This window comes from Gasterosteus aculeatus, chromosome 21 (assembly GCF_964276395.1).
Source record: "Gasterosteus aculeatus chromosome 21, fGasAcu3.hap1.1, whole genome shotgun sequence".
Taxonomy (NCBI): Eukaryota; Metazoa; Chordata; class Actinopteri; order Perciformes; family Gasterosteidae; genus Gasterosteus; species Gasterosteus aculeatus.
The window spans coordinates 18,650,867-18,673,498 of record NC_135708.1 but is presented as its reverse complement, the minus strand read 5'-3'; the positions used below and the strand labels follow the sequence as shown (position 1 = coordinate 18,673,498).

At 50.5% G+C, this 22,632-nt stretch overlaps 1 protein-coding gene across 14 annotated transcripts in view; it reads left to right on the top strand.

The window, feature by feature from the left end:
* Nucleotides 1–83: 83 nt before the first annotated feature.
* The window catches only part of myo3a (myosin IIIA), a 29,291-nt gene continuing 6,742 nt past the window's right edge, over nt 84–22,632 (top strand). For 3 of the 14 annotated variants that reach the window (XM_078096141.1, XM_078096139.1, XM_078096152.1), the window contains exons 1-33: nt 84–184; nt 1,817–2,000; nt 3,244–3,378; nt 7,226–7,330; nt 7,507–7,606; nt 9,692–9,768; nt 10,759–10,904; nt 12,638–12,703; nt 12,835–12,990; nt 13,157–13,198; nt 13,816–13,912; nt 13,996–14,112; nt 14,202–14,306; nt 14,486–14,569; nt 14,932–15,134; nt 15,261–15,359; nt 15,448–15,562; nt 15,955–16,081; nt 16,182–16,392; nt 16,481–16,628; nt 17,331–17,484; nt 17,611–17,699; nt 17,786–17,915; nt 17,999–18,072; nt 18,286–18,327; nt 19,546–19,614; nt 19,847–19,927; nt 20,049–20,254; nt 20,342–20,453; nt 20,858–21,020; nt 21,100–21,186; nt 21,262–21,385; nt 21,469–22,594. In XM_078096141.1, the coding sequence (XP_077952267.1) occupies nt 105–184; nt 1,817–2,000; nt 3,244–3,378; nt 7,226–7,330; nt 7,507–7,606; nt 9,692–9,768; nt 10,759–10,904; nt 12,638–12,703; nt 12,835–12,990; nt 13,157–13,198; nt 13,816–13,912; nt 13,996–14,112; nt 14,202–14,306; nt 14,486–14,569; nt 14,932–15,134; nt 15,261–15,359; nt 15,448–15,562; nt 15,955–16,081; nt 16,182–16,392; nt 16,481–16,628; nt 17,331–17,484; nt 17,611–17,699; nt 17,786–17,915; nt 17,999–18,072; nt 18,286–18,327; nt 19,546–19,614; nt 19,847–19,927; nt 20,049–20,254; nt 20,342–20,453; nt 20,858–21,020; nt 21,100–21,186; nt 21,262–21,385; nt 21,469–22,594 (4,854 nt within the window). In that variant the 5' untranslated portion in view covers nt 84–104. Of the gene's footprint in view, nt 185–617; nt 693–1,280; nt 1,419–1,816; nt 2,001–3,243; nt 3,379–7,225; nt 7,331–7,506; nt 7,607–9,691; nt 9,769–10,758; nt 10,905–12,637; nt 12,704–12,834; nt 12,991–13,156; nt 13,199–13,815; nt 13,913–13,995; nt 14,113–14,201; nt 14,307–14,485; nt 14,570–14,931; nt 15,135–15,260; nt 15,360–15,447; nt 15,563–15,954; nt 16,082–16,181; nt 16,393–16,480; nt 16,629–17,330; nt 17,485–17,610; nt 17,700–17,785; nt 17,916–17,998; nt 18,073–18,285; nt 18,328–19,545; nt 19,615–19,846; nt 19,928–20,048; nt 20,255–20,341; nt 20,454–20,857; nt 21,021–21,099; nt 21,187–21,261; nt 21,386–21,468; nt 22,595–22,632 lie in introns of those variants that run through there. The other 11 variants (XM_078096146.1, XM_078096142.1, XM_078096150.1 and 8 more) reach the window with 8 other exon arrangements.

The window sequence follows — 22,632 nt, the reverse complement described above, 5'->3', positions numbered from 1 at the left end:
TATTATTTGCAAACGTTGGGAGGAGCTCAGCCCATCAAAACTGTGTGTGTGTCTGTGTGTGTGTCTACCTGAGCATAGGTGTGTGTGTGTGTGTGTGTGTTTGCATGTGTCTAAATCTATTCTTCACCAGGACCATCTACGTGTCACTGTTTGCTTTCCTCCCTCTTAACATCATCCATCAAAGGTCAGTGATCATGAATATACGAATATTAATAACAATCTGTACAGAAAGTGGTGTTTATGTTCAGTGTGAGCTATATTAATGGTTATAAAGTAGTAAAAAGCCTGATACGGTCTGAAACATGTTTCTACCGATGGGATGAATGTTGTAGAAATCCTGTAATTACCTTCTTTTTTAATATTTCCAAACAGCGAGAAGCGAACAAAAGACCCGTCTTTTGGGATCTGTATCTGTGTGCCTCCTCTAGCAACCACTTGCACCTCGTATTTTTCTCTGTGCTGTCACATTAAGTCTCGTGCCGAGGTTGAGCTGAACCTTTAACCCACTCGCCGGCGTTCCCCTGAGGACGAAACGGATCTTCTCTCCCCTCGGAGGCTCTCCCAACTTGGAATCTTATCAATTCACCGAATCTTTCTCTCACAAAGTGGGATTCATCAAGAAATCAAAATTTCCTTTCAAACCTTAAAAAGCTGCATGACTACGAGGACGTCCCCCTCGCCACTAACTGAAGGTGACAGCCAGCCGCCGCTCCGCCCTCCGACGGGACGTTTCCTCGCCGGAGGTGTCCGGCGGGAGTCCTTGGGTTTCGCCCTCCCGTCTCACGTGTCGGCACATATAGAGGCGGGCCATGTATTGAGTTTAAGGCGAACATGAGGGCGATTACCTACACATGGACGCCCATGAACGGCAGTCTAATGGCCCTGCATAGCTAATGGCCGACGACGTCCGTCCTAATGTATGTGTGCCGTTTTTTTTTTCTTAACGTTTTGCACTTCCAGTTATTTGTTCACAGCAACTCGATCGGACTGACTCACGCCGTCGTGTTCGTCACGGATAGTTAAGATGAAACAACTCCCAGCAGGCGGCCCCCCCCCCTGAACATAAATATAGTGGGGGCTGATAACAAATGGAGGCGCTGTGCGCTCAGAACCTCTAACCAGCTTTCCTCTGTGTATGAATGGGCGTCTATATGGGGAGCGGCTCACAACGCAGCAGTGGCTAATTCCTGCTAATCCCATCGTATCTTCTACCACTTAGTGATGGTTTCCAATGGCAACTACGGAGCAGAGAGGAGGGGGGCCGGAGGGCGGGGGGGGGGGGATTGCTAGTGAGATTAGCTTGCGTTAGCTCCGCCTCTGTTGTTTGCACGCAGTCGGGCCCGGGCCGGACAACCAATGCTTCCATGCGAACCCTTTGCACAGAAAATGGATTATTATGGTTTTGTTTAGACAACAATGTAAGTTTGTTTTCCATGTGCTTTAATGACGGCTTCAGCTTTCTGTGGATTCAGTTTCCGATGAAAAACTGTGAGGTTTCTTTACCTTGGAGGGTTGAGCAACAGTGTGCCTGTGCAGGATTTACCAGGGCTCTTATTGCGCCTAATGACCGGGTGTTAATACCATTGTGTTGGGACTTTACCATTTAGTGATGAAAGGTTACAATGGTCCAAGTGAAATCGAAACTGCTCAACTGGAATTGTAGAAGAGTTTTCTTTGAATGGAACATGCACTTTTGAATAGAAAGAAATGTCATAAGAAATGTAATCTCCTTCCATGGACCAACGAGCCCGCTGCAGGTTCTTCACCTTCCTCCGTCTTACATCTAACCGTGAGCCGGGTGCGTTCTCTCTCACAGGAGATCTCTCCTCAAGATGTTTCCACAACCGGGGAAATCCATCGTCTTCGACAACTTCCCGGATCCCACCGAGGCCTGGGACATCATCGAGACCATCGGCAAGGGGACCTACGGAAAAGTCTACAAGGTGCTCAACAAGCTCGACGGCAGCAAAGCGGCCGTGAAGATACTGGACCCCGTCCACGTGAGTCCACCTTCTCCCTGGAGCGATGCGGCAGACGAGTCACTGTCACATTTAGTGCATCTGTAGATTTAAAGATGTTCGACTCTGAGCACAGATTAGATCCGAGACGCAGTTTGTTAACTTTATGGTTTTCTTTCAGTTGCTGTGTCAGTGCATCTCCCCTCACACCTTCGGTTTAATAATGCCATATATTTTGTTTAGTGTGTATGAATGAGATGTACTATATATATATATATATATATATATATATATATAAATATTACAACACTGCTCCTTCGCCTTCAACTAAATGACCGTTATAGAAAGGGGCCGTCATTGGTCCCATGTTATGACGTCGTTGTATCTCTGCCGCTTATTTTGAAGCTACGGTGAACTTCATGGTTTATTTAGCAGCTCTAACGAGCTCCCCGTTCTCCACTAGATTAGATTCGGCCTTCATGCTCATACAAGTCCCATTATTGTAAAGTTGTTACTTTCTCGTAATTGAGAAATGATTATGCACAGACCAGCTGCCTGTGAGCACCATCGTTTACATTGTTTTAATCACCGGCAAAACCATACTGCTGTTCCTTAAAACACATCGTTGGTCCGTAACTCTGGAGCCTGTTGCAGCGTCAGGGACACAAATCAGCCGGGGGCATTACTTTGGTTCGACTTCTTACAACGCCACTGCAGATGTGTCCATTGGGTCGTGTTGTTTTGACTAAATAAGTCAAGTGATGGAAATCTCAACATCGCTGAAACTGTTTCATTAACTGTGTCATCAGAAAGGTTCATTCATCAGCTTAACAGGCTCTTCGTGGCTGAATCCGACCCTGTGGCTGCACCATTTAGTAAAAGTGTATCCCATAATTGCCATTATTTTGTTGTCCTAGATTTGCCCTTTTCACCCCCATTATATTCCAGAGCGGCTAATGGAGACTTTGTTAAGCAAGGAGGGCTGGAGTCGGACGAGAACATCTATACCTCTGTTATGACTGTTAAATGTGCGGCTGGGTCCCGTTAGCTTAGCTTAGCATCATAACAGTAGAGGAAAGAGGCATTACCATTAGCATTTTTGTTCCCATGTTAAGTCAGTCTTCATATTCATTTTATAGTACAGAAATGAGCTGATCGTTTGCCTCTGTTGTTCTTCTGATATCTTCCAGCATGAAGCGTCACAAAATGCAAAGACGGTCGCTAATCGTGCGCAGCACGCGGGGGGAAAAAAAACCTCGACTGACCCCCGTCCCTGTTTTTGCAGGATATCGACGAGGAGATCGAAGCGGAGTACAACATCCTCAAAGCGCTGTCCGACCACGCCAATGTGGTGAAGTTCTTCGGGATGTACTACAAGAAGGATGTGAAATGCGGCGACCAGCTGTGGCTGGTGCTGGAGGTACGTATTTGCATGGAAACGACACTACATGTTTGCCCCCGGGCCACGTATTTGACTGAGGCCTTAAGTGGCATTCAGCTGCGCACCGCGGCTGACCCGCGCAGACAGCGAGGGCAGATTAAAGGTCCGGCGTCTCGCCAGGTGTACGCGCCCGGGGATTATACGGAACCGTTTTAGCCACAGCGGGCAGTCGGGGAGTTTTACTTCTAGGCCACCCGGGGGGGAGGATTTAGACGCACGCCAGCGACCTGGATGTGTTGGGGGGAGGGAGGGAGGCGGGAGGGTGAAGGAGGCACCCTGCTGAGAGGAGAAGGGATTTCTGTTCACAAGGACTGTGTGCTGGATGCGCCTTCAACAAGCGATGCCCTTACTGAAAGAAAGAAAGTAGATTCTTCTGCAAAAATAATACAGAACGTTTGGCTTCGTGAAAGTTCAGTGTGTCCTTGCTGCTGCAAGAAGCTCTCCGTCTTTTGTATTTCTCAAATGTCAACCTCCAGACAAACGTGTAATGGGGGTCAACCTCAAAGGAGGGGAAGTGTTTTGCGGGATCCATCGCGGTCCGGCGGCGGGGGGATGCAGGGTTTCTTTGCCTTTTGACTTCCTGCTTCCTGATGGCGGCGAAGACCCGGAGAGGTCCAGTGAACATGCTCGGCAAACCGGGGGGGGGGGGCGACAAGGAAACACCCGGATAAAATAAAATGCTTTAGTTTATTACTTTATCCAGTAAAAAAAAAGTGCTTTTATTTTGAAATGATTCAGAGTAAAAAGGAATCTCTTCCTCGTGGTTCTGTTGCTTCTTCCAGCGCCGCTCGCACGCAAACCTCCATATTTCTGTAATCTAAGCTCCGCTTTGCATCAGCAGTGCGATGATAAACCCAGTGGATTGTTTTCACCTCCCCAGCTTGTGTTTCTCCCTCTTTTCATCGCGTCCTTCCTCCTGACCTACAAGGAGGCATCGCTGTTACTTTCCCCACATATCAAGTACGATCTAAGATGCATTACTGAACGAGGGCAAAGCGCACGTACGCAGTTAGTTCTGTCCTGTGGTTCAGATCTCATTTAAGTAAAAAAAACGAATATGGTGTTCGACAAGTTTTTTCTTCTTCTGTTTAGCTACTTTGTTTACTGCCTGTTTCCTCTTTGGTTTTCCCCATTTCCTCCAACTGTCCTTTGCAAAAAATCTGCAGCCAGCAAACCGCAACAGCAAATCAGGTGGCTGAGCCCGAGGCTGACAATGACCGCCTGACAGTTCAGCGCGCGCGTGTGTGTGTGTGTGTGTCTGTGTGTGTGCGTGTGTGTGTTCTGAAGTAGACGCACATGTCATTTTGCCAGTCGGGGAAGCTGGCAGGGAGTCGGTCATTCACCGCGATTACTAAACCTGATTTTGCAGCCTCACGGACAAATTGCTTCGCGTTTTACTTTGTTAGCCTCTCATTGGGGTCTGCCAGCTTCTGGCTTCGCATCTGTTTCCACAGCTCCTTTAATGACAGCGGACGCGGCCAGCGAGCCTTTCATGTGCGACGGCCCGATTCTGCCCCCAGAGAGCTCAGAGGCACTTCAGAGACGGAGCGACTTTTGCTCTCTATCAGGGAATAAATGCCTGATTTGGATGCGGGTTTAAAGCTCCGCGCTAAACGAAGCCCGCTGATCACTGAAACCTTTGAAGCTTAAAGATGTATCTCATCTTTGATTATTGCTCTGCGTCTGTATTGCATGTTGAGGCTGTTTACAGATCGTACCATGATTTTTAAACAATAAACCCCCGGCCGCCCTCGTTCGCCCGCGATGGTCTCCGTCCGGACGGGGTTTTTTCGGGGCTTGTGCTTGAAAGCGGACACGCCGGCTGCGGCGGCGTAAGCGATAACCCCGCGGTAACACTAGGAGTGCGTTTCCTTGGAGGCGTTCCAGGCCCGTGACACGCGCGGCCCGCCGCGTCCAGTCATCACGCCGCAAATGAGACACGCTTTTGTGTTTGCAGGGAGACACGGATGGAAGATGGTTGACTGGGAAGTCAGCAGCTGTGTGTCTTTAGCGGGTTGGTCCTCGGTGAGTCGGTGGGCAGCCTCGACTCTTTCATCTCCGCATCGGCTTCATTCTTCCTTTACGCGTCTTTGATGCTCTGCTTTTATTTGCATGACTAAACAAGCAGCTGACATCGTTTGTAAGGGAGAATATCCGCCTCCGCGTTCAGTGTATTCGGTTTCTTTTCTTTGGAAAGTGAGAGTTGTTGGTGGAAACTCAGGAGACATTCAAGAAGAAGATGCAAGAGTTTATTATCCATTGTTTCTTTTTAGATTTTCCGCACATCGTTGGTGGGGAATTCACATTTTATCGGCCCCATCAATCAATTTTAGCAGGACTACAGTTTAATTGTTGCAACGTTTTCCCAAATTGATTTTGCAGCCTATATTTTGGAATAAGAGCTTACGGTCCGATGGAATTGGTGTTGACGCTCCATATTTCACAGGCTTTTTAACCTAAAATGATGATTGCTTTGATTTGTGCGTCGTCACTGATCAATCACCCTCATCGTTTAATGGTGGGACAGATTTCATAGACTTTAGCACCCAAAGCTGCGTAAATCTTCTTTAACCTCTTCAAAGTTACATGAATCATTTTCACTCAGAGGTTTGCGTCTCAAATAATGAATGTGACGAATGGAAAGTGAGCATCACCTGCTCGCTGTGGCCTCTCATTAATATGGATTTGTCCCCGGTGTAATTTAATGACAAAGGGCGATATGGCGGCGACGCGGACCGACGTCACAGGAAGTTACAAAGACACACAAACGGACTACATGAAGAAACAAACACAGCAACAGTAGTAATAATAATAATGTTCCTATGACATCATTGTACCAGTCAGCTCGTCCGGAAGATCAGCGTCATCGTTTCTGTCTTTAGTCAAATCGCGTTGCCCTTTTCTGCCCTAACCATCTAAAGGAAGTAAATATTTCACCACCCGGGCTGTGCTGTCACTTTGAATGTGAATAGAAATGGTGTAGTTGTGTCAATGCTGGGGTGTATAAATGATTTATTAGTCATCTTTTCTGACACGTGATGTTTGGAGCACAGCCGCGGGGGACTGATCCTTATCCTAAATCATCACACACCACCACGTGCGTGTTGCCTAATTAAGCCTTCAGTTTACAAGTGCGGGGAAATTAGTGTAATTATGCAAGAACAAGTATTTAACACATAAAAGATACGATGGAAATGTTCTAATGCAAAATACCGGTGAATGAGGCGATTATTTGTGTTTACTTTCTTCGGGAGCAGCGCCGTGATTGACATGTGCTGACGTGTTTTTCTACCTCTGGCAGCCGAAAGAAAGACCTGAATCAAGGGGTTATTACTGTTGCCACGGCAACCCACGGGGTAATCTTCTGTAATTTGCCAAGAGGGAGTGCTATTGACTGTGGAGTCCAAATCCAGATGCAGCACACAAAATAAAAGGTTCTCTTCGCCGTGAGAACGGAGCGTTGGTGCTGGCTTGAATCTCGCATTGTTTCCGGTGTGAAGTGCGTGTTCTTTTTCTACTGCGAGTGTCGTCATTGTCTGAAACCATCGGAGGATGATTTGTGCATGTTTAATATTTCCCCTGCTGAGTCATCACAGCGGTGGATTAAAAACCCCCCCGCACACAAAAGTGTACATTCTCCCTTCTCCCACCTCCCGCTAAGCTGCCTGGGAAAGATAAGCCTCTACGGGTCCACGGAGTTCCACTTCCAGCTTTTCTCCCCGTGAAATCTCATCATCTGAACTTTTTTCTTTTTTTCCCCGCGTTTTTTTTTTAGCGCGTTGTATAAGCTCGGGCCGAAGTGCTGACTCATCGTTCTCTGTTGCAGCTCTGCAATGGCGGCTCTGTGACAGACCTGGCCAAAGGGATGCTGAAGAGGGGGGACCGCATGGACGAAGCCGTCGTTGCCTACATCCTGCACGAGGCCCTCATGGTAAATCTGGCCCCCTGAGCGTGCACGAGGGGGGGAGACAGCGATGCTCGAGAGAACGCGCCGCTTCAGTGAAAAAAAGGGGGCTGCAGGGGGATTGTTATAAAAAGGCAGGTGCTCGTCAGGAAAAAGCCGCTGAACCCCCCCCCCCCCTCCCTTTTTGTCCTTCCTCTGCGCAGGGCCTGCAGCACCTGCACGTCCACAAGACCATCCACCGCGACGTCAAGGGCAACAACATCCTGCTGACGACGCACGGAGGCGTCAAACTGGTGGACTTCGGTACGCGGCGTGTCTCTTTTTTGTCGCCACAAATTCTCCGCTAATCAGGGAAAATCACTTTGTGTCTCCGCTTAACAGAAGAGGGCCGAACCCATTACCTTCAGCTGCGTGCCGAATAAACAGACTGTAATTGGTCTCCTCTGGGACGCGCTTACACAAGCAGACGAGGTGGCAGACGAAATGTGTCTTGCATGACGTCCCGTCTTCGGCCTCGGCGCTGCTCCTCGCTCTTTGTTCGCTCTGATTTGCTTTGGGTTTTTTTTTCTTAACCAAATGAGGCGCTGCGAGCGGCCGCGGTGGTTCTGGGTTGCAAGCTTCGCGATAGGCAAATTGATTTTGACTATTTCCAGGGGATGATTCACTCCTGCTGGAAAGAAAGCAAAAAAAAAACAAAAAACAGTCGTCTGTTTTCATTACATTCAACACGCGTGTAGGTTTGCATTCAGCCGGCTAATTGTGGGCTTCTCTTAAAAAGCCTTTTTCTACCCGCGAAAGCACAAAGTGCACAAAGTGCACAGCTCTTACACGAGGGGGAGGAGGAGGAGGTTTTAATGGAATCACTTAACATGTGAATGTGGAAGAAGAGGCAGCTTCTCGACGGCGGTTTGATGCGCCAGTCTTTGAGAATCGAAGCCTGAAAGTGTTTAGGAAATAAAAAACGTTTAATCGTCTAGAATGCAAAGGACAAAAAAGAAAAGTCGCCCCCCAGTCAGCTCGTTTGACAGCCCCCCGTACCGCTGACAGTTGGAACCTGGCCGTGACGTCGTGAGGGAAGGCGCGGCGCGTAGAAAGAAAGTCGCCGAGTGACGAAAGCGGCGACTCGTTCCCGCTCCGGTGCCTCGCGCCGGGATTGATGGAACTCCACGCGGGGAGGGGCGCACGCCACGCTAAGCAGGCGAGGAGATAATGCCCCCGCAGTGACTCATCACAGGCCGAGGAACTAAATAGCAAAGAGATCACCCCTCCCCCCCCTCCCCTACACACACACACACACACACACACACACACACACACAAAACAATGCACAAAATGCGCAGTGGCAGAATGAGAAGCGCCGTTTGTTTGAGGGTCTCTTGTCTCTCATGAATATTCTAATTGACGGCCTTATCTCTGTGATGGTGATTAAGTGTGGCCCCCCCCCCCAGGCTCCACTCCGGGCTAATGTAGTGTAAAGTGAGGGGCCGCGAGGGCTTTAATGGGGGTCCCTCAGTGCTTCTGGACCCTAGTGTACCACACACCTCGTGTTCTCACTACCGGGGGGGCTTAAGCGTTGCTGTGGAGTGGTTTGGTCACGTATGTCCCGTCCTTCTAATCCCCGTTAGATGTTTTGCCATAGAACTGTTTCCACTTGCTCATCTGTTGTGTGAAGCTCTGCAGAGTTTGCGGTTCAGATCAGCGCAGAGCAACGCGAGGCGGAGACGCCGTCGCGCTTCGCAGTGGGACCTTTCGCTTCTCGGTAGCCGCCGTTGTCTCGGGCGGGGGGGGGGGGGCTCCGCTTCAGCCTAAAGAGCCCCGGGACACACGATGCTAACGCTGATTCGTCCCGACTGGACTCAACATACGATTGTGGGTCAGCGTGTTCCCTGTCAGGCTCTGTAACGCACAACAACACACACACACAAATAAGGACACGCGGCCTCGTATTCATGCAGCGTATGTCTGTATAAAGAGGACGCAGCAACATACACACATATATATATATATATATATATATATATATATATGTATATATGTATGATGAAGCTTCAGATAGATTTATGTTCTCGTTCGGAGAGACGGGGAAACGTCTCCAGCGGTCAAAGACGTTTTCCAGCTCAATTGTATTCAAATGTTGTTCTTGAATTGCCGTGCAAAACCCCCTGCAGCCGCATCGGAATTTGTAATTCAAAGCAATCTATCATTTGAAGGCATCTGTGTGTGTGTGTGTGTGTGTGGTTCTTCCTCCATGTCCCTGCAGCGACAGGTCCATCAGCGGGACACGAGGGCCCTCAGAGATCCACGCAGAGACGTGTCAGCCGACACCGCTCGGCGTTCCTCCACAAGACAGAGGCTTCGAGGCTCAGGTGTGCTTTCTCTTCCCCGCAGGTGTCTCGGCCCAGCTGACGAACACGCGTCTGAGGAGGAACACCTCGGTGGGGACTCCCTTCTGGATGGCTCCGGAGGTACAGTCGGAGGTCCCTTTGCATCTCCAGCAGATCCCAGGGGGCCTCGCTCAGGAGATAACGGAGGCAAAGAAGGAGAAATGGAGCTCACGTTCTGCTGACGTCCTCCTGTGTAATAATAGAGGAGGGGTCAAATGTGTAAAGCTGATCGGAGGCCTGAAGTTCTGCTGCTTCCGCGTTGGAGAGCACCTCCTCCGGTCTCTGATTTGCCCCTCGCGGGAATAACTTCAATCGGCAAATCGAAGTGGCCGTTTTTACATGAGGTTTGCATCAGAATGCACGTGACGCGTCGCGTCCGCACTCGATTTTAATCTCGTTTGTGTAAAACGTTCATCAGCTGGACTCCGTAGACCAGAAGGTCTTCGGTCGAAAAGGGTTCTCGGTGTCCGGAGTGAGATTGAGTTGTTTACTCCGGGTCCCACCTGCGTTCTCCGGACCAGCTGCTCATGTGACTTTTAATCGTGCGGTGAGTCTGGACAACTCGATAGATCTCGTTTGAGCTTTATTTCCTGACTATCGACAAGTGGTTGAGGCTCATTTTTTTAGCATGTCGGCAATTAGTTCGTTAAGTTAAACTATTTTTGCAGTATAGTTTAATGAGGTCATTTTACTGACCGTTTTCTTTAGGGTTCTTCTGCAGAGGAGCGGCTGTCTTAATGTGTGTGAAGGATGCTTTATTATGATCGATATGGCGATGATTCGTCTGTGCACACAAGTACCTGCCTATTGGGGATTTGGAGTACGAATTATATTGATTTCAGACAGTTGACAATAATGCTGAAGGTGTGTGTGTGTGCGCTTTAGCGCTATCTTGCCCTCAGCTGGCTGAGCTGTTTATTGGGTTTCTTGATTTCTTGATGTTTTTATATGGATTTTTCTCTCTTATGAATATTGGAAGTGGTCCCGAACTTTGGTTCTCTTAGTGGAGAGAAAGAGGGTTTCTTGACGCTGCTGAATGTGCGTTTCTGTCCCTTGGTGTTGGTGCTGCAGGTGATCGCCTGCGAGCAGCAGCTGGACTCGACCTACGACGCTCGCTGTGACGTCTGGTCCCTCGGCATCACGGCCATAGAGCTCGGAGACGGAGACCCCCCCCTCTCCGAACTCCACCCAATGAGAGCGCTCTTCAAAATCCCCAGGTGAGCCCCCATCACCCCCACCCACACATCCTCCACCATCATCATCGTCATCATCATCATCATGATCAGGGCAAACAAGATTTATTTACTTTCATTCAATGGCGAAAGATTAACGACTTTTTATTCTAGCTCCAAAAAAAAGGTAAAATATATATAGACCAGAATATTATAGCGATGCATTAATGCATAACTTGTAGCGACCTCGTACCGCCGGCTACCTTGATCTATAACTAATAAAATCACCTATTTATTGATTTATATCTTGTGCTGACTGAGTATAAAGAGCAATGAAAGAGTCCGTAACACACCACGGTCTACTTGTATCACAAAGCTTATCCATAAACCACTGTTGCCATTCGCCCTGTGTTTATGGGGGGGTGGAGGGGGGCGAAGCCACACCTTCCTAAGGTTGAGTGGGCTGAAGGTGAAGAGCAATTCTTCATGTTATCCTCGTTCCAGCGTCAGAGCTGCATGAGCACTTACAGACACTGTCATTGTCGCGGCGCAGCACTTTGTCCATCACTGTCCTGAAACACACACACACACCAGCGTCCTGTGTGTGTGTGTGTGTGTGTGTGTGTGTGCGTGTGCGTGCAGTGGGGGTCGTGCTCCACAGGAGACGTCACGCGGCTCCCTCTGAATCATTGTGACTGCTGCAGTCGGAGCTTCAGGCCGTCGGTTCACACTCTTCACCTCCCCCGGCTGCGGGTTCGCTCGTCAGGCGGCCCGTGGAGGAAAAAAAGTCCTTTATTCTAACACACCCTGTCTTATTCCATTCAGGGTCGCCACCAGAAACGGAAGATCGTATTTGACGTTTTCTGCCGTGCTTGAATTCATCTTTGCAGTGTTTTTCTTATCTTAACGCATTCGAAGTTGGACTCTAAACTGCTGTATTTGGACATATAATGACCTTTAAATGCACAGTACTGTATCAGAACGCAGATATTCCATATATATGTTTGGCCTTTTCACCCCCTCGACATAAGGTCACAACTAGCAACAATATTACAAGTGAAAGAAGGACAGAGACGGACTGGGACCCAACGTGCAGAAGTCAAATCCCACCCCTGTAAAGGTTTAAGCTTTTATTCTTCGTTTTGTGCAAAAGGGAAACTTGAATTGGCCTCCCATGCTCTTCAGAGGGGGATTTATTACGGCGCCTTCAGTGAGAGGTGTTTAAACATGATACAAGTATTAAAGGACATCCTCATACATGTTCCCAGGGAATTAAAACAACTCTATTGTACCTTTAATGAATAGACAGAATCGGCTGTAATAGATGTGCCGTGCGTCCGCCGTCTACCTCGGCTGCGCTGCGTGATAAACAGGAGATGCATGTTCCCTCATTAGACCAATTTATTGCTGTCAGAGCCGACGGGAAAGAGGCCGCGCTACATTAGCGGGCGCCGTTGACTTCCCGAACCGTTTGCCAGCTTCCCTCTCGTAAAAAAGGTCCTCGAAGCAGAACGCGGAATTACAGCAATTAGCCGAGTCGTTCGCCGGCTCCGCGGCTCGACCTCTGAGCGGCGCGTGTCTCTTTGAAGGAGGAGCAACGCGGCTTCAGACTGTTTCTCTAAAATCAGCTGTGTCAACAGACCGGTGAGGCGGCCTTCGCTCGGGAAACGCCTCTGGATCTGCTCGGCGATGAATAGAAAACATTCCTTTTTGATCTGCCCGAATCCAATCTCATCTTATCTTTCCGTTGATCTCTTCCGTTCCTTCCCATTTGACAGAAATCCCCCGCCGACCCTCCACCAGCCGGAGCTCTGGTCCGACGGCTTTAACGACTTCATCTGCAAGTGAGTGCGGACGCGAATAAAGGTTATTTACGCTGGTGGTACAGAGCCAAGCGCACTTATGAATGAGTATAAATCCGATTCATTGCACTCTCTCCCTCCTCCTCCACGCTTTCCTTCTCCAACCCGCCCAGATGTCTGATCAAGGACTTAGAGCTGAGGCCCAACGTGCTGGACCTGCTGCAGCACGTCTTCATCAAAGCCAGCGTCGGCAGAGAGAAGATCCTGCAGAAGCAGCTGATCGAGCTCATCGATCTCAACCAGCAAATAGGAATCATTGATAAAACCAGGTACTCTCTCCACCTCGAGTCGGGTTTCCTTTTCCTAAAAGTCCTAAAAGTCTCACACGGCGTGGAGATTTATTTCGCGGTCCGCTCGGGTTTGTACGGCCGGCAATCAAATATGACCCCCCTTGCTGGACTTTTTACGGGCCTAATCCTATTTCTGTCATTTAAGCCATCATGGAAAGACAGACAGAAGCACAGACAGTAATGACAGGTAACGAATCCCTCAAGGACCCTCACGCCGCACTAGATGATAGTTGGCACGTAGTTGTGACCTCACATGTGTTTGTCATTGGTCCCCTGCTGCCAACCTCCCGTCATAAGCACTGTTGTCTTTTGGATCCTGTCGTCACATTTTGCTTTTGTCGTTTGATGCTGTAGTGAAACTGAGGTTGTGATATTTGCTGTAGACCGACTGCAGCAGCTCTTTTTTCTGATGTTTAACATTCAAACTGGTCAGATTCTCCCTTCTGATGGAGGTGTGCTCAGACGGTTTCCCCGCTACGTCGATTTGTAAAAGTGAAGCTATTGTAATAAATGGTCTGTTGTATATCTGTGTGGCTATTAGGAAATACCACATTTAATAAGACGTCGTTTAAGTTCATTTTCTTCTTCTAGCCTTCTTAATCTGGTCATTTGGAAAGCCGCTCGCCGTCCGGCAGGAGGAATAAAAACTGCACGCTGATAACGAGCGTGACTGCAGTAATGCTTCAGAGTATTATATTCACATTAAGATCCTCATCCGCTCGGACCTTTGCTCGCGCTCACACACTTTGTGTGTTAAAGCGAGGAGACTCAGCGACGGCTGCTCGTGGCTTCTGTGGGTTGCAGGCATGAACGCATCCACACCAAGCGAGGAGGCCACATGAAGACGCAGAGCGACCTCGACGAGGTGGACGACCTCGCCACCCTGGAGGTTCTGGACGAGGTGAGAACGACTCCGTTTACCCCTGAAGAACGTCTGTTGCAATCTGCGAATACAGAGCGGAACATTCCACACCTGTTTTTCAGAACACGGTCACCGAGCAGCTGCAGCGCCGCTACGGGCGCGATCAAATCTACACGTACGTGGGAGACATCCTCATCGCGGTCAACCCGTTCCACGGCATGCAGATATACGGCCCTCAGGTCGGTTTCCCTTCGCAAACCCATTAGTAGATCCCGCCCAACCGCCCGCCTGCACACAAACAGCGGCCCCCCCCGGTTTCTCTCCATAGTGCACCAAGATGTACATCGGAGCCAAGCGCACGGCCAACCCCCCTCACATCTTCGCCGTGGCTGACATCGCCTACCAGTCCATGGTGTCGTTTAATACAGACCAGGTAATGCAGTGGCACTTCCTTGATTCTTCCATTGCTGTTTTTTTTTATCTCGCCGTGTGTGTCATTTTAGCCTTGATTGTCACTGTGGTTAAATAGGGTGAGGGTGATATCGTATTTAGTGGTTTTGTTATGTGGAACGTCCACTCGAGGCGGTAAACGTTGCTCCTTGCCGTGCGCAGTGCGTGGTGATCAGCGGGGAAAGCGGAGCCGGGAAGACGGAGAGCGCTCATCTGTTGGTGCAGCAGCTGACGGTGCTCGGAAAGGTGAGTCACGCGAGGCCGCGCATGCAAAGAATATTTCATCAGCGGCGCCTTCAGGAAGTCCGAGGCTAATGAGCTTCCCGTGCGTCAAATGACACAAAGATGAGGGTCCTGAACCGGGAGGCTGCTCATCTCCCCCAATGCGAGCTGAATACAAACGCACTTTGAGGCAATTTGAACTTCCAGTGATCCGTTGATTCGAGGTTCCAGCTGATGCCGGCCGTGATGAGCAACCCAGCTGAAAAGTCCCCTTTCAATTCCCCCCCTTTCACAGCCGAAATAAGCAGCGCCTGAATAGAAAGGCGCGTGGCAGAGATCCACCTCCGGACAAAAGGAGTGTTACTTCCTCTAATGTGTCATTCAAGGCCAACAACCAGACGCTGCAGGAGAAGATCCTGCTGGTCAACAGCCTGGTGGAAGCGTTCGGAAACGCCTGCACCGTCATCAACGACAACTCCAGCCGCTTCGGCAAGTACCTGGAGATGAAGTTCACCTGCGGAGGAACGGTGGTGGGAGCGCAGATATCCGAGTACCTGCTGGAGAAGTCCAGGGTCATCCACCAGGCGGCGTAAGTATCGCTCACATTCCAGCCACAAGATTTACTTTGTGCCTTTTTCCTCAATAGTTATTGGACAGCTCCGATCAGGTTAAAGGTGACGGATGGATGAGAGTAAGAGCCTTTGTGTCTCCACAGGGGGGAGAGGAACTTCCACATCTTCTACTACCTGTACGCCGGCCTGGCAGACAGGAAGAAGCTGGCTCACTACAAGCTCTCCGACAGCAAAACACCCAAGTGGGTTTGACTTCTCACCCTGCTGACGTCCTACTACTACCTCCCCCCCCCCCCCCCACAGTCCTGAGCTCTCCTGTCTGATCTGCAGGTATCTGCTGAACGAGCACGTTAAATTGGGGCCCGACATAGTGAGCAACAGCTTCTACAAGGAGCAGTTTGATGCGGTGGAGCAGTGTTTCAAAGTCATCGGATTCACCCTAGAGGTAAAGAACACAATCCCTGCATCGACTACCGGCCGTAACCTGGCAGCTCACATATTAATATTAAATATATATATAATATATAATACATATTAAACCAATACATGTCATTTCAAAGTGCATCAGTGGTTCCTTAGATCCACTATTTGGCACACGTGTGAAGCCCAAAGAGCTGATACCCTACTGGGATCTGCACGTCTGCAACCACCAGCAGGAACAACCTTCTATTTCATAGTGTGTATGAAGGTGATCACACAGTAACTGGCCGGTTGAGACGTCTACCGGCTGGTAGAGCACACGGACGCATGTTGTATGAGTGAAGGCGCCGGATGCTATTGGGCAATCGAGGCGACGTCCCGCTGTCTGCGGTGAATCCCTGTCTGTCACTCCTGCAGGAGCTGGGCAGCGTCTACAGCACCCTGGCTGCCATCCTCAACTCCGGCGACGTGGAGTTCTCTCCGGTCGCCTCGGAGCACCAGACCGACAAGAGCGACATCTCCAACACGTCGGTCCTGGAGAACGGTGAGAGGAGAGAGAGAGAGAGAGAGTTCACCACTTTCGTCCCATTCCTTGACCTAATGAACCCCCCACCTCCCTCGCTCCGCCTCCATCCCTCCCTCAGTGGCGTCGCTGCTGTGCATCCGCTCGGACGAGCTGCAGGAAGCCCTGACCTCCCACTGCGTGGTCGCCCGCGGGGAGACCATCGTCAGGCCCAACACGGTGGACAAGGCGGCGGAGGTGAGGGACGCCATGGGCAAGGCGCTCTACGGCCGCCTCTTCAGCTGGATCGTCAACCGCATCAACGCGCTGCTGCGGCCCGACGGAAACCTCGGGTGAGCTCGCGACGAGTCCGACCAACGTGTGCTTCCAGACTCCAGTGGAATCTTTTAAAATGTCACCTTTCCTTCGTCTCCCCTGCAGGGAGGACGAGAAGGGCCTGAACATCGGGATCCTGGACATCTTCGGTTTCGAGAACTTCAAGAAGAACTCCTTCGAGCAGCTCTGCATCAACATCGCCAACGAGCAGATCCAGTTCTACTTCAACCAGCACATCTTCGCCTGGGAGCAGGTGAAGGCCGCCTGAGCGCTGCAGTCCCTCGCGACCTCATTTCCATCTAAATAGTGAAAACATGACATCATTTGTCACTCTGCGCTTTGAGGGGGACGGCGAGGGAGTCTTTATTCACGGCGAGAGAGAGAGAGAGAGAGAGAGAGAGGTTGGCGAGTCTCGCGGGAGTGTTTTGCCTTGAGGGGGGCAGAGAGCCGTTTGCTAATGTTAAACGATGTGGTCCCACCCACACAGAGAAGCTATAAATCATCCGCAACGAGGGTCAATTAGGAGCCCAAGACAGTTAGCGTTTGACTAAATCTCACTCTCGGGTGTTGTTGGCACCAGGCCCAGAAATACATGTGTCCTTTACCTCCCCCACCCACCGTATATACGTGGGTGGGGGGAGGGAGGAGGGGCGGAGCTCGCCGTAGATTCCCGAAGATTTGTTTGAGAGCGGCGCGCTCGATGACGTCACGTTGCTTGTTTCCCCTTCGGCCCTTAGACCCGGGTAACGTTGCTGAGTCATGCTCACATTCTGATGAGATCAGGTTACTTCGGTCAGTTCCCCCCGCAGAGCAGAAGCACCGCTTGACACTTTTAATTCATATTAAAAGAGCACCTTTCACACGACAACATTTAGACCTTTTTTTTTTTTTTACCCCACACGCCGAACAAGAACCGTAGATCCTTAAGTAACGGAGGTGTTTCCCCGTCCTCCAGGACGAGTACCTGAACGAGGAGGTGGACGCCCGGATGATCGAGTACGAGGACAACCGCCCCCTCCTGGACCTGTTCCTGCAGAAGCCCATGGGGATGCTGTCGCTGCTGGATGAGGAGAGTCGCTTCCCGCAGGCCACCGACCAGACGCTCGTAGGCGAGTGCTTTGCCGAGCAGACCTCTGTTTGTGGAGAATAATTGACCTCATACGCACTCGCCTTCAGAGAACGCGTTCTCACTGGCTTGTCGGGATGATTACGGTTTGTTTTATTGGACGTTTCAGAGAAATTCGAAGACAACCTGAAGACCAAAAGCTTCTGGCGACCGAAGCGGGTGGACCTGGGCTTCGGTATCCACCACTACGCCGGAAAGGTAGTTGACGTTTTATCTCCCAACAACCCGAGTGTGCGTCGGCTTCCCCTCGTGAGTGTCCCTCCTTCTCTACCCGCCTCCGAAAGGTGATCTACAGCGCCGCCGGCTTCTTGGCCAAGAACCGGGACGCGCTGCCGGCCGACATCGTGCTGCTGCTGAGGTCGTCGGAAAACGAGCTCACCCGCAAGCTGGTCACCCATCCGCTCACCAAGACGGGTAGGAAGAGCGTCCCGAAGGTGTCGTCGAACGAGCCGCCCCGACCCGCTGACCCTTCGCCCTGGTGTGGTTTTTGTTGACAGGTAACCTCGCCCACACTAAGGGGAAAGGCGCGAACACCATGCGGACCCCGACGCGCAGCCTCACCTTCGCCAAGGTACCGCCGCCGCCGCTAGCTTCTTCACCAGGAACACCCCTCCCCCCCCCAGACAGTTGTTCTCGTTCACCTTCTGACCTGATTTAAAACTCGGCCTTTCTCGGCTCCACTTTTTCATTTCAACGGTGATTCCAGCTTCTTCTGTTCTAACCTTTTCTTGTCTCTTGTGTCTCTTTCCTCCCCGTCTCTGTCCCTGCATGTCTCCCGTAAAAGATGGGAGTGCTTAGCTTCTACAATTCTTTCTCTTTCAGCGAGGTAATCAGCATATTTCCATGTAGTTTGTGTGTTGTGTAAGCAGTCAGTGGCAGTTAAATCCTGTGGACATCATGCATGCACCTCTACGGTTTATGCACAAATAGGTCTTTTCTGCAGAGGGGTATTTGGGCCTTTTTATTTAGAATTCAGCAAATACAATAATAATGGAAGTAGATGAGTTAATGCTGGTCGTTTTAAACGGGATTTCTATTTTCTACTTTGTTCTCAACATATTTAAAACATTTCTCAAAATGCAAATAAAGACAGGAAAGAAACATACGCTGGCCCTGATACTCTTCCTGCATTTTCACTACATGTATGTGTGTGATTGTGCTCACGCATGTGTGCGACCTCTAGAACGCTAAATGCATGAACGCTTCCCCGTCTTCATTCGGTCCTCTCAAGCATTTTCTGTGTCACATTCATTGCTTCTCTGCGTACAGCAGCAGGCCTTACTTTGTGAATTAAAGGTGAATAGGGTAAAAACACAATATAATATATAGACAATATTAATATTGTAAGTTTGTTGAATTGTTGTGTTAAGATATGCAAGCGAGACATTATCCAATGTGAATTTAGTAGAAATAGATAAACTAAAAACAAGGAATAGCTCAATAATTGACAGCGTTTTGCCTGAGTTGTCTCAGTTTGTGAGAAATTGAGGTTTTGCATCAAAGGCTTCAGTCCTGTTGTTGCCGTCGGGGGAAATGAGACCTTCCTTGAGTTCGTTTGTTTAAACTCCGCTGCTCTGCCGAACGTTCTGCTCGGGGCGATTTGCTCACCTAGAAGAATTGACAGAAGCTTCATTAATGGACATGTTGGATGAGTCCATGAATCTATTTCCATTCATCTGCATGTGTTAGAGGAAAAAGCTCATCAAAGGCTTGGCGCTAAGAGGCTGGAAACAGCGTAAGGCGGATGGCGCGCTGTAAACTGCTCCCCCCTCGGGCTGAATGTGCTTAGAATTAGATGTGAAGCTTGTTAGAATGTTAACAGATTTGTGCAGGCTAATGCATTTGAATGTGTGATTTGTGTATTTACTCTCATGCAGCATCCTTTGTTGTAGTTTCTACAAACTCATAGTTGATTATAGCAATTTAGAAGCAAATAGATTTTCTTTTGATTTTGAACTTGACACACTGAAGATTACAGCTTGTATTCATGCAGATAGTACGCTTGATTTTTTTCTGTTCATGCATTTCTGCGTCTCTTTTGCAGCCTTCTCGGGACTCAAAGCCGGTCCCTCAAAAAAAAAGCTTGATTCCTCTCGATGACGCAGAGAAAACGGTGATTTGGAGAAGGATGAAAAGCTTAAAATATGACGTTTTAAACATGTGACCTAGATGTTGACGCTGTGCACTTTAGGTCAATGTCGTCTCCTTTAGACTCACGAAGGACCCGCTTGGCTTCCGTACCGAAATGTTCATCACGTTGTGCGTGCGGCTTCGCTGTGAAGCTGCAGAGCAGCAGATGTGGCACTGCTGTGACTTTTGAGCGTGTCTGGTGTCTGTTTGTCCAGCCGGGCGAACCGGGAGACGCGCCGTACCACCCGAGAGAAACCACCAACATGAGGACACAGACGGTGGCCTCCTACTTCAGAGTAGGTCCCTTTAATCCCTCGGGTCCTCCGGTTTAAAAGGTGGACAGCGCTTTGTTTTTATTGTTATCGCTTTTGACTTTCGCGTCTCATTTGTGTAAAGTTCCCTCTGTCATCCTTCCAGTACTCTCTGATGGATCTGCTGTCCAAGATGGTGGCGGGGCAGCCTCACTTTGTGCGCTGCATCAAACCCAACAACGACCGCCAAGCCAACAGGTTCGACCGGGAGAAGGTCCTGGTCCAGCTGCGATACACCGGCGTCCTGGAGACCGCCAAGATCAGGCGGCAGGGCTACTCGCACCGCATCGTGTTCGCCAACTTCATAAAGAGGTCAGCGGGCTCCTCGGGGGAAACACGGGGGGGGGGGGGAGGGGTCAGGGGTCATCGCCACTTTCTGACCCCGCTGACCGTTCGCAGATACTACATGGTGGCGTTCCCCGCTCACGAGGAGCCGCCCGTCACCCAGGAAACGTGCGCAGCCATTCTGGAGAATGCCAAGCTGGAGAACTGGGCCATGGGGAAGACGAAGGCGAGTCACTGGTGCTTGCTGGTTACATGTGACCCGCCGCGTGTTCACGCGGGTGCATTTAATGAGCTTTGCTAATAATCAGAATCCAACCACGAAAATCTGACTGCACCAATATGTTGCAGAACACGTGCGGCTGTGAGAAAAGATATTGAACGCTACGCTGCTCGTTATCTTCCCCAGTTGGTTACTCGCATTAAGAAAACCATCATCATTGTTGTTTAGATATGCAAATGCTTCTTTATTAAATCTGTGTTGGTTTGCAGAAGAGAACATTCTGAACATTGGATTCCAGGTTCAAAACTTTTGTTCATGTTGACACAATAGATCCAAATACAGTGAATTTTGGATCTATTTACGCTAATAGACAAAGCAGTGCAAAAAACCCAATGCGTCCACGCTGTCAGGTGTTCCTCAAGTACCACCACGTGGAACATCTGAACCTGATGGTGCAGCAGGCCACGCAGCGCATCATCCTGCTGCAGGCCTTCGTCCGCGGCTGGATGGGAGCCAAACGGTACCGCCAGCTGTTAAAGGACCGAGAACGCAGCGCGCTGGTGCTGCAGTCAGGTCAGTGTTGTCCGCCGCCGTCCCAGCGTCTCTCGCTCGCCGACCCGCGCTCTGAATTCCGTCTCGCCCCCCCCTCCAGCATACAGAGGTCATAGAGTACGGAAGAAGGCGGCCGGCGACAAAAGCAAAGCGGAGTTTGAGGCCTTCGTCGTCCGGTTTCAGGCCGGTGAGTGAAGCCCAGGTGGGATCTAAAGGGGCCGTGCGTTACAGCGGTTCACGCTTGTCTTGTCGCCTCGTTCAGTCTGCAGGGGCTACGTGGCCAAAAAGAAATACAGGCAGTTGGTGGAGGAGAAGAACAAAGCTGCAACCAAGATTCAGGCTCGCTACAGAGGCCACAAGGAGAGGAAAAGCTTCAAAAGGAAACGGTGTGACGGAGAGGTCCTTTTATGATCAAATATCAATAAAGCATTGAAAGAAAAAGTGTTCCTTGACATTTCTTTGTCCGTAGGGACGCCAAAGAGAAAGAGCAAGCGGAGAAGGCCCTCAAAGAAAAAGAGGAACCGCAGAAGCTGAGCGACCAGGAGAATGAGACCAAGGCGGCCGTGGTTCTGCAGAGCAACTTCAGGGGCTACAAAGAGAGGAAAAAGTTTAAAGAGAGAAAGAGGACGGCGGCCGGGGCCCAATCGGAGTCACCGCCGGATGCAGCGGTGCAACCAGAAGCCGGGCGAGAGTCCGCCGGCAGAGAGTCGGGGAATGACGACGAAGACGAGAGCACGTACGAAGCGGAGGAGAATGACGATAGCGATCACACGCAGGTGCCAGACACCGAAGAGGAAGAGGGGGTCGAAGGAGGAGATGCCGGCCAAGCGGAGCCGGCGGAGGACGGGAAGGAGGAGAGCGGACAAGAGGAGGCTGCAGAGGGAGACGCTGTGAATGAAGAAGAACAGACCAGGGCCGCCACGGTCCTCCAGAGCAACTTCAGGGGTCACAAGGAGAGGAAGAGGCTGCAGGACGAAGGCAAGATCCCCGCTCGGAAACAGGAAGCAAGGAGTCCGCCGGGCGAGGAGGACGGGCCCGGAGATCAAACTCCAGCAGCGGAAGTTGGCGACGAGGCGACAGGAAGGGGAGGAGGAGGAAGAACAGTAGATGTTTCCTCGAGCGACCAAGACGAGGCCAGAGCAGCCGTGGTGCTTCAGAGCAACTTCCGCGGCCACAAAGAGCGCAAGCGGCTCGAGGAGGAAGGAAAGATCCCCAAGAAGACGCAGAAGAAGAAGAACGAGACGCCGGACCGTTCGGCGGAGAAGCCGGGGGGAGTGGACGAGGAGAAAGCCGCCACTGTCCTTCAGAGTAACTTCAGAGGCCACCGGGACCGGAAGAAGCTGAGAGCCGACCGAGAAGCGCGGGAGAAGACGGCGGAGGAAGAGGAGGAAGCCAGAGAGGAGGCACCGGACGTTGCCGACGTGGCGATGGAGCGCAGGGAGGACGCAGCCGGCGAGAGGGAGCGGCTGGAGGAGGAGCAGGCCGCCGTGAAGATCCAGAGCAACTTCAGAGGCCACAAGGACCGAAAGAACCTCAAAGCCAACAAGCAAAAAGCGAGGACGGAAGCTGCACGACTGGAGAGCTTCTCCAAGCAGGTCATATCCTCACACACGTTTATATATTTAGCTGCCCC